The 18,819-nt window shown below is 34.0% G+C and overlaps 1 protein-coding gene across 1 annotated transcript; it reads left to right on the top strand.

Moving 5' to 3' along the window:
• Positions 1-11,942: 11,942 nt before the first annotated feature.
• On the top strand, positions 11,943-15,728 carry LOC112504398 (polyadenylate-binding protein-interacting protein 5). The gene is made up of 3 exons (XM_025108340.1): positions 11,943-12,162; positions 14,777-15,210; positions 15,409-15,728. The coding sequence occupies exons 2-3, from the start codon at positions 14,797-14,799 to the stop codon at positions 15,541-15,543; spliced, it is 549 nt and encodes a 182-aa protein (XP_024964108.1). The 5' UTR covers positions 11,943-12,162; positions 14,777-14,796; the 3' UTR covers positions 15,544-15,728.
• Positions 15,729-18,819: the final 3,091 nt, after the last annotated feature.

Here is an 18,819-nt window from a genome sequence, read left to right as displayed (position 1 = left end):
TTGCACGGTTTGTACAAATTGAGTGGTTTGCATTTGATCGCTCCCCTATATATATATACATATACATATAGGGAAAGGTTCAAACGAGAAACCTGTGATTTACGAGAATGTGAGAACAATCTATTAACCCCATATTATGATAACAATTATAATTAAAAGATTTTTGAAATTAAAATTGAAATTTAAAAAGATTCAAAAGAAATTGAGATTCAAAAGGGTAATAATGGAAATCAATATCATAAAATCTTAAACACGATTACACGATCACATTATAATCCTCAAAATTAGAGTGATTATTATTAGATATCGATTAAGAAGTTGATTTCAAGGAGAAATCAACGAACAAATAAGCCGTAAAGTCTCAGGAATCAAAATCAAATAGTAATCGATCAAGAAGAAGTGTTTGCATGCAACAATCGAACAACAAGAAGAAGGAACACAATTTATTTAAGGTATCTTTCACAATTACTCTATTTGAACATGCTTTCATTCGATTAGGATTAGTTTATCACACATTTATCACAACGAGTACTGGCGAAATTGATTAAACGATTTTGTCTGATATGGTTGTGATAATCATGTGATATCAATATCACTCGATTTGATCATGGTTTCGATGGGTTAGGTTAGACATTATCACAACGATTTTGGATGGTTTCGATAGGTTAGGATTAGACAATCACACATTTATCATAATTATTACGGGCGAAATCCACTAAACGATTTGGTGTGATATGGGTGTCATAATCATGTGATATCACTATCATAACAACTACACTCGATTTGATCATGGTTTCGATTGGTTAGGGTTAGACAATCACACATTTATCACAACGATTTCAGATGGTTTCGATAGGTTAGGATTAGACAATCACACATTTATCACAACGATTACGGGCGAAATCCACTAAACGATTTGGTGTGATATGGGTGTGATAATCATRTGATATCACTATTATAACATCACTTGCGCACTCAATTTGATCATGGTTTCGATTGATTTGGGTTAGACAATCACACATTTATCACAACGATTATTCATGGTTTCGATAGGTTATGGTTACACAATCACACAATTATCACAAGGGAAGAGAAAAGAGGAAATGAACGTGCAGGGAAAAAAGGGATAACTATAATTAATTAAAATAAAATAAAAATTATAAAAATTACTTAATTACATTATTGCCCTTATTAATTTATTTATATTTAATATAAGTTAATTTATTAATCAAAAAAGTTTGAGGTTATTGGGTTGTTCTCGCATTCTCGTAACTCACAGGGGTTCTTGTTTGAACCTCCACACACACACACACACACACACACACATATATATATATATATATATATAGGGGTTGGTTCAAATACTAACAAAGATTTTTGTGTTAACTTTGTTAACCAAGCTCAACCACTCATATTCCATCTTTTCTTTAGGTTCACATATAACTCATATATTAATGACAAGGGTAATTAARTAATTTGTCATTTATGTAACTCCCAAATCATTAATTGGGAGTTACAAATCTAAAAATCTCAATRATTGATGATTATGTAATATTGATATTTTTTTATACGTGTTCATGTTTTTTAATTTCGATTTATTCTATCCATAATGATATTGATTTTGTAATTGTTAAATAATTTCCGATTGTAAAGATTTCGATATCGTCCGAGTAATATGGATAAACCTATTGGAAAACAAATCGACAACAATGAGAATGAAAAGGTTAAAATCGTCTACGACTACAATCGGAATTCGAATTCATATGTAATTGTTAAAGAACTGTTCACAAGTGTTCATATTGTGTTCACATGTACCTAAGCTGCATATCTCAATATTGGTTTGCTCTTGAATATGTTCATAATGAAGGAACTATTGTTCACAAACTGTTCATATTGTGTTCATATGTACACTAGCTGCATATCTCAACATTGGCTTGCTCCTGAATGTGTTCATATTGTGTTCATATGTACACTAGCTGCATATCTCAACATTGGCTTGCTCCTGAATGTGTTAATAATGAAGGAACTATTGTTCACAAACTGTTCATATTGTGTTCATACCTGTTTTTCTCTATTTATTTACTTTCGTGTAACAACTATTCTTATTATATTCATATTGTGTTCATAAATGCTATACAGTCCAAGTTCATATATATGTCAATTTTTGTTCGTATTTGACACAATGGTTCATATATATATGTGTGTGTGTGTGTTCATATGGTTCTTACATTAACAAAAATAAATTAATAAAAATAATGAGATTTTTTGATTTTGTAACTCCCAATTAATGATATGAAAGTTACATAAAAAAATTACCTAAATACCCTTTTCCCCTTTGTTCACATATGTTTTTTGAAATTGTAAATTTAAAAATTTAATTTTTTATCATGATTAATCACAACCCTTATTGTAAGAATCAATGGCCAAGATTGGTTAACAAAGTTAACACAAAAATCTTGGTTAGTATTTGAACCAAGCTCTCTCTCTCTCTCTCTCTCTCTCTCTMTATATATATATATATATATATATATATATAACGGAACGGGGCGAACGGGGAGTGCAATACCGGTCCCCCGTCCCTATCCCCGGTTTGAGACAAATAAGGATTCCCGTCCCCATCCCCGGTTTAGCGGAGAATCCCCGACCAGGACGGGTGGACCAGGTTCCCCGATGGGTCGGGCCCTATTCCCATTCCTAGGATGGGGTCGAGATCTAACTGCAGCTGCTTCTCTAGAGCTACTCACGCATCCTACTCTGCTACCCGCTCTCGATAATGTAAGTGGCCCTTCTTCTAACCTCCAACACTTTACTTCTATAGTTCTGGATCATCACGTGGGCGAGTGTTGGGATCCAAACCATGCTTTTCCTGCATGAGCTGGTCATATGTCTTCTACAGTTTACAAAAAACAAAAAGATTATATTATTAAATTTGTAGAAATTTCGACAATATAATAGCTATCAAGTGAACATTTCGGTAACCTGTTTTGAGAATTACATTTATCAAATTACAATGGCAATTAGGTTGTCAACCAATCTATCTGCTTACCCTAACAACTGCCCAACAGTTGGCGACCCACACTAAAACAACATTTCTATATTATATATAATAAATCTATAACTGAATTAGAAAACTTACAACTTCTTTAGCAACATGCATAGTAATGTAGTCTAGAGATCAGTAGGTGGACCCCTAGGAAGAGGCTTTCTATTTCTATAGTGGATCCTCCCGAAGATCTCGAGCAAAGTGGGGGACCCCATAAATTTTGCTACTACAATCATGTTTAGTCGTTAGTGATTAAGAAAATATAATACATTAAAAATATGTACGTAACTATTGATAATCAATATACTTACCAATCAATATCTATGTTGAGGCATTGATCAAGCCTCCTGTGTCTTTCTATATCACTCAATCAATTAGGGTCATTCTATTTCTCTTACTGGCCTTGGATTTTTCTTTTGAAGGCTCGGTATTCAACACCTTATCATAATATATAACATACATAAGTATAAAACAAAAAAAATATGATATTAGTAATATGTTACACACTATGTCTATCAAATCGTGCCGATACCCTCTTTGATCCATGAAGGGTTATATCGCTTGAGGACGGTATTCAGCTCACCATCAGAGTTATTGGGATTTTTAGTGGACGAATTTCGTTGGTCCCACAACAAGTCCCCAAACCGATTATGTATGGTATGGGTCATGCGTTCCGAACCTGCTGATCCAAACGAATCAAGTTGTAATAAAAATTTGGAATTGAAGGGGACTAATAACATAATTAAGATGGCCTTTGCTAGCTATGGACGCATCGGTTTCCCGAATCCCGTTTCTTGCAGCTTCTTGTTATTCAACAACCTTATATTCAAAATACTCGACCCAAGCAGCAGCATCCTGCAACAATTAGCTCTACAGTTACAGTCGTCTGTTGGAAATTTTGAATTTAATATAAAACACAAGCTTGTACTTAATTTTTTTTCCAATAATGACGATGATAATAATAGTAATAGTAATAGTAATAATAAGGATAACATGATTAGTGAAGCCTAAATGAGATGCTTCTTCAGTTTCTTTGCCAAAGTTAGAAATCTATATTCTTTGTCACTTCTACAAAATCAAAAGTTGAAGAATAATATATTCGGTTTCACTTCAGAGACTTAGGAAACTACCTGTGTGCATAGATCATCTAGGCCCAACTTTGCACGTAATATATGCAAGGTGTTTCCATTAAAGAGAGAGCAATTGCTATTGCATGATAACTTGCAGTAGTATGTGAAACACAAGGAGCATAGAGGTTATGGTTATTCATTATTTTTTTTTCCAAAGACGGTTTGTTTATATCCTTTCATACATACATATTTACATATATTTTTTTACACACACAACTGAAATTGTATCGATTTTAATTAATAACATTTAAGGAAGAGACCCAAGTTCCCACCTCATTAGGCTAATGACAACAATTTTTCATTTTATGTTTATTGGACATTAATTATTTTGAGAAGTAAATAAATGATGTGTAGAAGTTTATATCCAACTTGGACATTAAGTTTCCATTCCTATTTGGACACCTACCAATACAACAATAAATCAGAATAAAATATGATGGAAATGCAGCAATTGTTACAATATATTTTTTCAAGAAATCAACACCTTTGTCATGCAAACACATCACGTGGATCTCATACTGCATATTTGCAACTACATTATTGGCTACTGTCCTTTTGTGAACCTTATAAGGGTTCAAGGACAAACCAATGATCACAAACATAAAAAATGCCCGTTAAAACAAAGCGGATTTCTTGGGGGTGATTTTGGTATACGGATTAGACTGGACTTGATGGGAGAGAGAGAGAGAGAGGGGTAGGCGTGTGAAATAATTGTGCAAGGTTTTAGTGTCTTAATTTGACATGAATAGTTCAGTAATTTACCAATCTTATCTCATAGGTAGTTCAATAATTTTTCATCCATCTATTTTAACAAGAGTGTCTATTATCTTCATACTATCAAGATATCAAGCTACCATTGAAAATCTATAACCGGTTTTCTTTATAAATATGCAAGGGAACAATTCATTATTCGTATGTCAATTCCCAAATCAAGTACTCACTTAGTCGGGTATACTACATCTGCCTAGATTGATTTAATCCATAAATAAAGTAAGGTTTATAATTTATTTGCAAACATACTCCATGGTTTTTGTTACTTGACTTGGGTAATATAAGGCCATCAGACACTTGCATATATGTATCTCTAACTCTAGATCTCTATAGAGGTATGTTGTAACTACATTCATTAGTTGCATATGTAGTCCTTCAAAACCTATGATGCTAATTAAATAGTGTGTTGGTCCTAAACAAGGATGTTAGGGTTTGTAGAAGGGCAGTTGAATTACAACCATAACTTTTTTAGTTTTCAAATTATTTTACTGATTATGAGAAGAATCAATACATGAATTTACAAATTGTTTACTGTTGGTCCCTTTAGGGTTTACAAGAATAGTAAAACAGTTTGTAGAGGGGGGGGGGGAAGAATACAAACACAATATTTTCAAATTTAAAATATATATTGATAAAGAAGATCAATACAGATTTTTCAAGATTGTTTGCGGAAAGATAAGGTGATAAAAACCTATCTAAACAATCTTTAGTTACACACTAAGTCTTAGCAAATACAAGAAAAGAAATGTTGTAGAGAAGATCCTTTATTTAAGCTAGAAAATGCTTGAAGTAAGAATTAGGGTTAGAGAGTGAGTTGCGCGCACTCTGTATGGAGAAGAAACACTTCTATTTATACCCAATGCATTAAATGTTCATTTAATGCAATATGGTAGGGTTAGAGTGTGTGTCAAGCCTTAAGAGGAAGGCTTGTTCTTTGTTGTAGTGAATAGTACAAAAGCACTATTCAAGAGCAGACATCCTTACCTAAAGTTGGTGGACAATAGAGTCGACTAGTCGGCTCCATACCGTACCAACATCCATAAGGGTATCGTGTTTGTCCTTTGTGTGTATAAGGATAAGACAACAACAATCGTGCTAAGCAAGCTTCCTTTGATCGCTGAATGCTGGAATGACCTAAAGGTGTCTTTATCATTCGCTGAAGCTTGAGCAGTCTTCACACATATGTAGACAGACTTGTAATCACTGAATACCGCTTCAGATCACGTACTCGCCAGTCTCTAATCTTCAGTTTCAGTCTTCGACATTTGCTGAAGGTTCTTTGGTGTGAGTGTTGTCTTCTTGAAGTATTGCTGTCTCTGATAGATTTACAATGCAAGTTCTTCAGCGATCACTGAACATACTTAGTGAAGGTCGTTGGAACTGAAAAGACAGAAACATAAATACAACGTATAAGTGAAAAAGGATTATCATCAAATAACTAAGAGAGAGGATCAACATTTACGAAAGAAGATAAGGTATAAAATTTAGTCTAAAACAATAATCTTGCAAAGAAACACTTAGAGAGAAAATAAGATGATCAATGGAGAAGATGACTTTTTGATGACACTAAGAAATAAGGACTTCTCAGTTATTTATACTAGCTGCATTTAATGCACGTTGTAGGTACATTCCATGTGTCACTTGGGGAGAAGTTTGCAGGTACAACTTGTCCTTGATCTAGGCGGACTTCGGCCATATATAAACAATGCACCATGGTAGTGTTCATGTGTGAAATGGGATAATAATGCAATATTCGTTTGTATTTTTTTTATCACTTAGTTGCATGGGTTTTGACTTTTGCAAGAGTGGATAAGACTAAGGCTTGATAAGCAAGATTCAGGTTCAACTAGAAAGATGTCATTGAAGCCTTCTTCAGTCTTTGTTGAGTTCTTGCTTAATCAGTTCTCACATATTCAGATAGGCTCACTCGCTGAAACCGCATCAAATCTTTTATCTTTATCTTCAGCTACATCTTTGACATGGATTGAAGTTTTTCTTAGGTATGCAAGACTTTATCTTTGGGTCATTGAGTTGTTACAAAATAAAATCACTAAGTATACTATTACAGTCACTAACAGAACAGTCATAGATATTAATCATAAGTTCTATTTACTAAGTAAACTTTCAACGATCACTGAACATACTCAGTGGTTGACTGTGCCATCATCTAAGAATTTAATACAAGAATTCACTAAGTGCAAAATGTTATCATCATCAAATCACTGAAAAGAATCAGCTAGATCAACAATATCCCCTTATTTGAAGATGACAAAGCATTAAGTATGAAACACTAAGTTATATAAAGATAACATAACTTATAGATACAATGTCCTATTTACTGTTTTCAGGGATCTTTTAATCATTTAGAAGGAATGAGGCACTTCAGTTATAATTCTTTCACTAGAATTTTCAGGATTGTAAGTACTGAAAGAAAAAAGTACAATAACTGGAGATACATAAAAAAAACTACTATACTAATTTGGTAAATCATTAAACTTTACAAAATCAAGCGTAGAAGAACCTACTCTATTTCTTGGTCTTTTTGGCTCTATTTTGATCTTTTGGTGAAAGGCATTTCTAGGGTGAGTGGATGTATCATAGTAGGTGAGAAGGAAGACCCAATGTTCCAATAGAGCGATAAAGATTTCTTTGGTTCTCTAAAAGCAAAGATAACCATTCAGAGCATAAAAGAAGATACCTAGAACGGAAGAGTGTCTCATACCCACAAGTGATGATAAGAGAGAGGGAGAGAGGAAGAAAGAGAGAGAAAGAGACGTCAAAGGAGAAGGAACTAGGATTGTCGATAAGAAGAGGTAATAAAAATGGGAGAGAAGGTTGAGAGAGAGAGAGAGAGGGGGTGAGAAAAAAGGGAGGTGTGACATTGTTTTAGGTTTAATATGATACTTTTCTTATTTGGCCCATATTTTATAAAGGTTTGACAAAAAAGGTTAAAATAAATAAAAGCTATAAAATACCATTTTGCCCTTGTGGTTAACGGAGAAAGTGGATGAAGGTTAATGTGAGGGACCAAATCAAATACAAATTGCACAGGTGGAGGGTTCTTTTGTAATAAATGAAGATAATGGACCAATTTCATAACAAATGACAAACCTCAGGGATTGAATCTGTAATTTACTCTAATAATACACATATATATATATATATATATATATATATATATAGGGGGAAGATCAAATGTTAACCAATAACTTTGTGTTAACTTTAAAAACCATAGCAACCAATCAAATTACATTCTTCTTATAAGTTTATGTCATACTCACATTTTAATTACAAGGGTATTTCAGTAAATTTATTTGATATGTAACTCCCAAACAATTAATGAGGAGTTACAAATCATCAAATCCCAAAAAAATATATATTTATAATATTAATAATTTTTTTTAATCTTGATCTTCCATGTTTATTGTTTTATCAGTTTTTAATTCGCATAGAAAACACGGTAGTAAAAATTTTCGATATCGATCAAGCTAATATAGATAAACGTAATGGAAAATAAATCGACAACAGTGAGAAGATTAAAATGGTTTATGATGACAATCGGAGTTCGAGGTCGGAAATTGAAGAAATTAACCAAAGCGAATGTCTTGGTAATAGATTTTTATTTTTTTAGATTCGTTTTAATCGAAATTATGTTCATTACGATGTGTTGTGTTTTTTATAACTCATCTTGTATTGATATCTATCATGTTCAAATGGAAGTACATGCACGACCCATTTTCATATTGTCATATTACCGACTTTTATGAATCATGAACCATTGTGTTCATGTTACTTCTATCATATGAACATAAATGTTATTTTTTAACCTTGATACCAAATATTTACATTTGTATAAGTGTTTGCACCCGGTGTTCATAGCGTTGGGGTTATGTGTTCATATATTTTATACGATATGAACAAGAGGTGAACGCGATATAAACAAGGGGTGAACAACCATATAAGATCAGAAACATATATGAACAAGGGGTGAACCTTAAATAGTGTGGATGCAATGCATGTATAAAACTCCAATTGACAAAGGATCGCTCATGAATGTGTTTATAATGAATGAACTATTGTTCACAAGCTGTTCATATCATGTTCATACATGTTTTTTTATTTATTTTCTTTCGTATAACAATTATTCTTATTATGTTCATATTGTGTTTATAAATGCTATGCAGTCCAAGTTCATATATCTGTCAAATTTTTGTTCGTATTTGACACAATGGTTCATACATATATAGTTGTGTTCATATGGTTCTTATATTAACAAAAATAAATTAACAAAAAAATCATAAAATTTTGATTTTGTAACTCCAAATTAATTAATGATATGGGAGTTACATAATTTTTTTTTACCTAAATACCCTTTTCAACATTGTTAACTTATCTTTATGCAATTTTAAATTTAAAAAAATAAGTTTTTATCATGATTAATCACAACCGTWTATTGAAAGATTGAATGACCAAGATCGGTTAACAAAGTTAACACAAAAACTTTGGTTAACATTTGATCTTACCCATATATTATATATATATATATATTTATATATAGATATATATATATATATATATATGCATATAAGTGGAGGTTCAAACGAGAATACCTCTGTTTTACTAGAATGCAAGAATTAAAAGAAAATAAACTAATTAATTAAGGTCACATGATTTCATATTTATCTGTAATTTTGGTCACATCATTATCTCTAAAATCACATACAAATAATATGTTAACTGGTATCAAATATCATATTATTGTCACAAGAAGATCACATAATGAAAAGTCAGAGCGATGAATGTAGAGGTGACCTTTTTCGATTATCACAACATTATCACATCACTATCATAACAAAAATCACATAATTATTAGATGATTATCACTTCAAAATCATATCATAAAAAGTCTTCAACTTATCAAATTATTATCACATTACTATCATGATAAAATCATATAATTATCACAGTATTATCACATTATTATCGACAACGGACGTCTCGACATAAAAAATCTCTGATGATAATAATAAAATTTAAGAGATGAAGATATATCTAGTATAACAAAAAATTGTGGATAAATACTAATTAATTTTCATTTATTCTAATTTTTATGATATATTGATTAATTTTGAGGCACAAAAGTGTTTTCGTATTTTCGTAAAACAGGGATATTCTCGTTTAAACCCTTCCCCTATACATATATAAGCAATGTTTTAAAGAACGGAAACGAGTCTTGAGGCATTTTTCTCTCAGGTACATGGGAATAAACCTCGAAAGTAAAACAACAAAATCAATATATCCATACACTTGACAAAAAAAACATAATTTCATATTTCCATACCAAATAAGTAAACTATAGAACCCATAATTCTAAACCTGTCTTTGAAACCAAAAAATCAATTGCTTAGCTACACCATCAATCCATTATCTCCACAATCAGTTAATCACTATTATATTTAGATTAAGTAACTAGAAAACATACACATAGAAAATTAATTAAGAAATTAAAGAAACAAAATAAACCAAATATAGAAGTTATTAAATATAGTAATTTAATATATTTATAGTAAAACATATAAAAATCACTAAAAAAACAAAATAAAACAAATACAAAACTTATTAAATATAAAAATCACGTATATAGGACAGTGACGGATCTAGAAACTATTATGGTTGAGGGCACACTTAAGAGGGTCGAAAAAATTTCGAAACCGAACAATTCGTCCAAACCAAAAAAGATTTCGGGTTTTCATTTTCAGCTTAAACTGTTCGGTTAACCGAATAAAGATAACTGATGCGGTTAAAGTAAACTAGGCATTGACCCTACAATTTATATTTGTTGAGTGAATATGACTTATATATTTACCTTTTCATGTATGGTACTGAGTATCCTGCTTACTGAAATGTAATGATGTGGTGGAGAGTGACTTCTAAGGCTTATGTTTTAATCTTTTAGTATTCTTCTTAAGATGAGCACCCAAGGAGACCTACCAACTAGGAATTATTCCTTCTGCCTGATCATATAATTCACAAATAACACTTGATCTTTAATTGTCTTGCATACTGCTTTTCAACACAAAATTACAAAATTGACCTAACATTTTCATTTGTCTAACATTTCCATTTTCCTACAAAATTAACCTAACATTTCCATTTGCAAAATTAACCTAGCATTTCCATTTGTCTACAAAATTGCAAAATTAACCTAACATTTTCATTTGTCTATATAATTGCAAAATTAACCGAACATAAAGCATTTACCAAATCACCAATTGTGAAACAAACAACAAAATTAAAGTAATTAAACATTAAAGACTGAAATTTGGATATTAGAATTTTTACCCAAATTATTGGAAGCCGGAAGGAAGAAGTAGGCAACAGGCAACAACGATTGATGAAGAAGAAGAAGTGAAGAAGAAGCACTGAAGCAGCAACGACATGACCGCGTGAAGAAGAAGAAGAAGAAGCGCAGAAGCAGTAGACGTGCGTGACTGATGAAGATTGAAGGGTGATAGAAGAAGGAAATGGAAGTGGGGTGAGGCCTTCAAGGTCTTCTTGTTGGGGGCTCAATTATTTTAAATTAAAAACTAAAAGTTAAAAAAAAATTGAGCTTTGAACAATACATTTTGTTAGGGGTCCAGGACCCCAACCAAATACTCATGCATCCGCCCCTATATAGGATACACTATGTTTTTTTAATTTTGATGGAAAATTAAGAAATATATGAAAAATACTAAAATACCCTTAATTAAACTTGGAGGAAAAGGTTAACGACTACTAGACTAAGGTAGAGAATCCGTTGAAATTGACTAATGTGAAGATCCCAAATTCAAGTTTTTAAAATTTAAGGACTATATTTGACGAAAATTATAAATGACAGGGACTAAAATTGAACTTTACTCTATTTTACAAGAAAAATGATAAGGACTGAAATTGAACTTTGCCTGCAATATGTACGCTATGCAATGTACTCGGTACTCCAAATTTGCTAATTCCAGATTTTGGGAAAAAGGGTCCAGACAAAAACGAGCCTCCCTTCCCCGTTTACCCTGCGATCCCTTTTTTCCTCTCCCCAATTCCATTTCTAGAGAGAGAAACTTAGATTCTTGAGAGAGAGAGAGACGATCTTCTTCACCGCAAGCAAAAATTTAGGGTTTCCGGTTGTTGGATCGGTCGCTTGCTTGTCGCGTTACTTGATCATCCCTTATCGATCATCATGTAAGATATTTTTAGGTTAATAGAATCTCTTTTGTTGTCAAATTGTTCGCTGTATCTTGATCTAGGCGTTTTATCTGTTTTTTTCGATCTTTTGGTTTGTGCTTATGCGTTGAGGTTATCTTTAGGTTAAACTTTATTGGAATTGCTATTCTTTATAAATGTATTTGAATTCTTGTGAATGTTTGTGTATTAGGGTTTTTTTTCTAGACATGTATTACTATTATGGATCGTAGTTTGGTTGGAAATACTTATGTTTAATGCCCTGTAGAGTGCCAAGAAATAATGAATTTGAAAGTTTATTTGTTGACATACAATAAATACGCTGCAGACAATTGGCAACATATTGTTTATCGAGTATGCACATGCTTCTTTGTCATTTCTATTTGAGATTTCATCAGAATAGAATATGAAGAATATGAAGATTTAGAGGTTTAGCTAGGTGTGTTTTTGGGGAAAAGGATATGGAATTTGACTCTTGATAATTTGTCCACCTATTATCATAAGTTGTCAGTCGTTTATTCCTTTTCTTTCTGAATTCTTGATGTTTTGTGTATATCTGGATGAGCAACTAGAAGCCAGCAGCATAGTATTTATGTAATTTGTGAATGCCTCGATTCCCAGGCCTTCTTTTCCCCTTGTCAGTCCCTCGAGCCCATTTAGGCAGATTTCCGCCAAAGCTAATTTCACCATGGATTCCCAACACACAAATTGATTGTAACTTGCTAATTGATGAATAAAGTCATTGGAGAGTGGTGGCAGTTCTAGGTGCATCTCAAAGACACTAATCTACAGCGGTGCTAGTGAACATTGAGGTGGCGCTAAATATGGTTTTGTAGGCCTGGGGTAGGTTTTTGTTTGTGACTAGGAGTTGGAGGTTGATCTTAAGGCTTTGACTGGTATTTAATCATGTGGAACTTCATGTTGTAAATCAGGGATAGTCGTGGGAGCATGTGTTCCTATCTGCAAAATTTGTCAAGATTTGTAATTGGCACTTCCAAACCCATAACATCATATCCACGAACATTTATAGACCTCTCCACTAAGATGGGGGAAGATTGACAAGGAACATGTGTATAACCTGTTTCCTGTTTCTTCCAACTTAGGAAGGGTACCAGCTGGAAGCATTGCATCGGAATTATCCTTGTATTACTTTTTACTTGTGTTTTACCTGCATGCTGTCAGGAAACAGGGAAGGAGTGCTTGACCTGTGTCGTATTTAGAAGTACAAAAGTAGGGATCAAAAGCTTGAGATGGCCACTCTAATGGATCTCTATTTCGATTGAAGTAATTGATAAAATACTGATCATCCTTTTTGCACATATGGTGGGATTTAATTTCTTTCTTGCAACTAATTGACTTGGAGAATAGATGATAAGTCATCTTCACAAACATTGTAGCATGCTGCTATACAAAATATAACTTGTTGCCGATACTCTTACTATACAAATACCACAAAGTAATGCTCATTCTCATTTCTTTCCCTGCTTTAAACTCTCCATCATGCTTATTATACCGTGCATTTCGTTACCATAAATTTTGATCACATGCATATCATTGCTTTTGTTTAAACAGACGGTCGTAAAATTTGATTATTAACATAGAATTCATCAACTTGTTAATCCAACTTGGTGCATTTATTGTTATGCTAACGGTCCATATTCATATGTGTGTGTGTCAACAAAGGTAATTCAAGCTGTAAGGTGTGAAAATTTTTCAAGACATGTTAAATGACAATGTCAGGAACAAAGATAACAGACAAAGGAAATCAAAGGAAAATGCTCTATGGCAGAAATATGCTTCCAATGGCGAAAGTGGAGAGGGCTAGCATTTGAGAGGCTAGACTCCTATTACAAGACATGAGTTAATTTTCAGATAAATAAACTAGTAACCGACTAGTATAATAAATTCCCCTAAATTCCCTCAAGGAGGAATCCCCTGCGATGCAATTCAACGAAATTGTTAGTGATTTATTTTCCCACCGCCGTGGTCCCAGCCTTATTTTCCTTACCTCGAGTCTTCGTCTTAGAATATGTGAATTGAAAATCGGTGGGTGCATGTCATATTCTTTTCACAAATATGTGTTTTGGATTAGGAAATGTGGTCTATCCACATTCCACGTTATTCTTCTTGGTTATTGGTAAACAAAGATGTTAATGTCAAGATGTCTACAGATAATGGTGTGTTAAATTGGCATAAACATGTGCTACTGGATTACTATTGTTATCAAATCTTAAAATCTGAATGAATTCAGTTCTTACTTCCAAATTTGCTCGTCTAGCTTCACAATCTCCTGAATTGAGTATGCTTTACAAGGATATCACATATTCTTCTTGTCCTAGTGGACTAGATTAATGTTACAACCTTGTTTTTTTTCCAGGCACTGCAATAACCCTGTGTGTTCTTTTCTACCTTTTTGTGTATGAACATGTAGTTGTGAAATCAAAGCTAGTTTGAGGTGAAACTATTGGTAATATGATTCATGTATGGTGATTATTATTATATTTCTATATATTTTATCTTTTAGAAGCCTTGTGTTTCTGTAGTTATACCAAATGATAACAATGAGAAATATTTCTTCATGAAAATTCATTTCTTTTGCTGGGTACCTGAGAAGTCATTTGATGAACTAAGACAATGAAGGCAAGGGCATCTTCGTTGAATCCATACGCTACTTCATATGTTCCACTCTCCAGAAGAGGGCCAAATGATGAAAGCAAAGGCCATGAATCGACAGTGACAGATTCAAAGATGAGGAATCAGGCTGCTTGGCTAGCATATGATCCTGGGAGTACTACACAAAACTATGATGCTTCTACTGCTGTTCCTGACAGTCCTGATAGCTTGAAACTTAAGAATCATTCTGTTTTTGGCTCATCATCACATAGTGCAGAGTTAGCCGGAAAACAGGCAATGGATGTTGATCATGACATGAATTTGGCATATCTTCAGATGATTTTTTCTGGTGTATCCGACGAATCTCTTTCCAGTGTCTATACAGCAAACGGAGGTGATATGGAAGCCACAGTTGAAATGCTGAATCAACTTGAGGTAAAAAACCAAACCCAAACAAACCCAATATGTACCAAATAATATGGTAGGCTAAGTTAGGTTTTATTGGTCCTGTTTCTGTTTGCATGCAAGTCCGGCTCACTGTTAGAGGTAGAGGTCAAGTCTAATATATCATACGCTCTGGATATATGTGATCTAATTTCATTGGTCAAAAACCGTGTTTGGTAATATTTGCAGGTGCACAGCGGTGACTTCTCGGAGAATCTTCCAGAGTCATTAGACATTGGTGATGTATCAGAAGCGGGATCATCTAGCGAGGGTGGATCGCAAAAACTGAAGAAGGTAGCTGCTATTGGTGAAGGCAGTTGGTAAAAGAGGGTGGTGCTTTCTAATCGATTTGTCTGTCTGTGTATATCAATGTGGTTGCACATATAGAGGAGTTGTTTTGCTGCTTGTATAGATAGATTGGGGGTTTGCTTCAAAATTGTTTTTGGCACATTGTTGTATGCTTATGTGTGATACTACTTCTACTACTAATTGGCATCTTCAATTTTCCCATTGCATCCTCCCTACTATATTATGTGCTTATCAGGTAACTAAACATTTATTGGTATGCTTTTAGGGTTTAAAGTGGGGCATTATGGCTTTGAAATACAAGTACTGTTGTAACTTGTAATTGATGCAACACTTTGGGCTATAACCGGTTATAAGGGCTCCATCTCTAGGGGTCTATGCGGGTTGGGTCGGAAGGTTTTCGGTATTTATACAACCCAACTCAATTATGACTGTTTGAAGAAATTTCAATCCAACCCATTTAAAAGTATAACTCAACCTAACTCGTACGGATTGAGCTGGGTTGTGTTAGGTTGTATTGACATTTGCTTGACTAACTTTGCCTCTAGTCTGTCCTCTGCTTTGGCCTCTGCCTCTGCTTTGGCCTCTGCCTCTTCTTTTAGAGGTACCAATAGGAGCGATAGGAGACTCTTCTTCATTGGGGTTGGGGCGGGTGATCCTTTCAGATCTTCTGGATCTACTAGTCATCTGTAGATATCAAAGTTAATAAACACATATTCACATTYCCAAATATAATAAAGTGTCCAAGTTCAGTCATGTACCTGTAGATTCAAAATTACATTTGACCAGATGTAATCCGAAAATACCTTACACACTGATCTCTTAACTTATCATATTTATTTCAAAGGTGCTAACTATGTCTGGGACTCTTATATGCAATGAAACAATTTAAGTCTAGGCATCATGCATGTGAATACCTAAGTCTCTTAAACTCAGGCTCTGATACCAACTTCTGTAACACCCCCAATCTCACATTGCATATTTAACACATATTTCATACATAGAATACATGTTAAGCCCACAAAGGTCCATAATACAAGAGTCTACATTACAAAATACACAACTCAAAAATTTCAAAAGTACATGCTCTTGTATCTTGACATCTATACTTCAAAACATGGCTAATTAAGATCTTCATACAGCTAAGCACATAGGGACATAATTCACATAATGCTATTTTCCTTATTATCATTATCTGCACACATATTTTGAAAACACAAAATGAGGGTTAAACATGAATGTCTAGTGAGGTTCCCTTTTTATGTAATGCAAGGTGAAGATCACCAAAATATTTAAATCATTTCATATAATGAAGGATAAAAACCACATTCTGTTTGAGTCTATCGGACCTCTAGTTTCAAAGAATATACTTGGATAATATTTCAACTCATAAGAGGACCAGAGCCCCTCTGGTTCCTCTAACAGAGCTTCTAGCTCTGGATGTGTGGAACTTTCAAACCCCGGAGGTTGTTGAACGTAGACTTCCTCCTTCAGCTTACCATTCAAAAAGTCTGACTTGACGTCCATTTGATAAACTCAGAATCCTTTATGTGCAGAGAAGGCTAAGAATAAGCGTATAGCTTCTAGCCTTGCTACTGGCGCACAAGTCTCGTCATAGTCTATGTCTTCTTCTTGGCAATAGCCTTTTGCTACAAGCCTGACTTTATTTCTTACAACGATCCCATCCTCATTCTTCTTATTCCTAAAAACCCATTTACAACCAATAGCAATTTTATCCTTAGGTAAAGGCACAAGAGTCCATACCTTGTTTCTTTCAAATTGTTGGAGCTGTTCTTGCATGGCATCAACCCAACTTGGGTCTTGTAGGGCTTCATGAACTTTCTTAGGCTCTACCATGCTTAGAAAGTTTACGAATAAATATTAATTTGCCGTGGCAGCTCTTGTCTTCACACCACTTGAAAGTTCACCAATGATTTGGTGAAGAGGATGATCTTTTGTCCATCTTGTTGTGGGACAAAGACAGAGGTCGGGGTCATTTGATCACGTTCCGTAGACATATTTGGCATTTGGCTCATGGATGGTGAAGAGGGTTCTGCTTGCTCCCCCTTGGATGATGGTACAGAGGAACCAGGTTCAGAAACAGAGATGTTATGCGCTGTCTCTATATGACTGGGCTCTGATCCAAAGCTTGTTTGCTCTGGTTGTGGATTTGCATGATCACCAGAGGAAGCAGATGTGTGTGAAGGACTAGAGATAGAAGTGCTTCTAGTTTGTGATTCTTCACTTACACGGGCAGACTCATCTCTGGGTTCACGTACAAAGATGTCGTCATCACCAAAGAAGTCTTCAAATAAGAGGTTGAGTTCCAATTCCCTTGACTTCATTTGAAAACTGGAAGTCCACTTGTTAAGTTCGAGTCCAGAGCTGAGGTACTCTGAAGTCATGTGTTCTTTATCGTCGAACGAGACATTGATGCTTTCCATGACAGTCTTGGTTCGTTGGTTGAAGACTCTATAAGCCTTGGCTTGTGTAGAGTAACCAAGAAACTTACCTTCATCAGACTTCTTATCAAATTTGTCAAGTTGATCATGGTCATTTAGGATGAAGCATCTGCAACCAAAGACATGTAGAAATTTAACATTAGACTTTCTTTGGTTAATCAGTTCATAAGGCGTCTTCATGTGGCTCTTTACCACCGTTGCTCTATTTTTGTTGATCCCAGATCTCTCAATAACACTAATAATCTAGTTAAGAATAACCAAATTATAGTGTTTTAATGGAGAAAGTGATGAACACTCAAGAATAAATTATAAACACTAAAGAACAGTCTTGAGCGTCAAAGGTTTCACTTTATTAATAATAAAAATGTAAAAAAGACATATAGTACAATAGGCCTAATCACCTATTTATACTAGAAAGCTAATTAGAAGATAACTATCTAACGAGACTTTTTACCTAATCTTCTATTTACAGATAATGTTTATCTAAACTGTAGATAAGCTTTAATATTAAGATAAACTTGAAGTGTAACTGTCGACTTGTCATCTCCAGCTGTCTTCTATTGTATGATGAATCATCTTTATCTTTAAATCTTCATCGTATGCCTTTGGATGATTTGTTGAAGAATTCTCTAAGTGTTGTTGACCAGAGGGGCGATGAAGATGCTCTTTCCATCACATCCCTGGTCGTCCATCGGTCCTCTGGTTGTTCACCAGACTTAGCCAATTCTGCCTTGATGTCTTCATCGGTCTTCTGGTTCTTCATCACTTATTGTTTTTCATTACTTCTTCACTTTATGAATTATGGGGTTTAACAATCTCCCCCTAAGTAATG

This window comes from Cynara cardunculus, unplaced genomic scaffold, assembly GCF_001531365.2.
Source record: "Cynara cardunculus var. scolymus isolate 2C unplaced genomic scaffold, CcrdV1 Un_Scaffold_5481, whole genome shotgun sequence".
NCBI lineage: Eukaryota > Viridiplantae > Streptophyta > Magnoliopsida > Asterales > Asteraceae > Cynara > Cynara cardunculus.
The sequence above is the reverse complement of the archived record's forward strand: the minus strand, read 5'-3'. Positions and strand labels throughout refer to the sequence as shown.

Coding starts and splice junctions, on each gene's coding strand:
- LOC112504398 (XM_025108340.1), top strand. CDS start 14,797: ATGAAGGCAAGGGCATCTTCGTTGAATCCATACGCTACTTCATATGTT. Junction 15,211..15,408: donor AAATGCTGAATCAACTTGAG/GTAAAAAACCAA, acceptor TAATATTTGCAG/GTGCACAGCGGTGACTTCTC.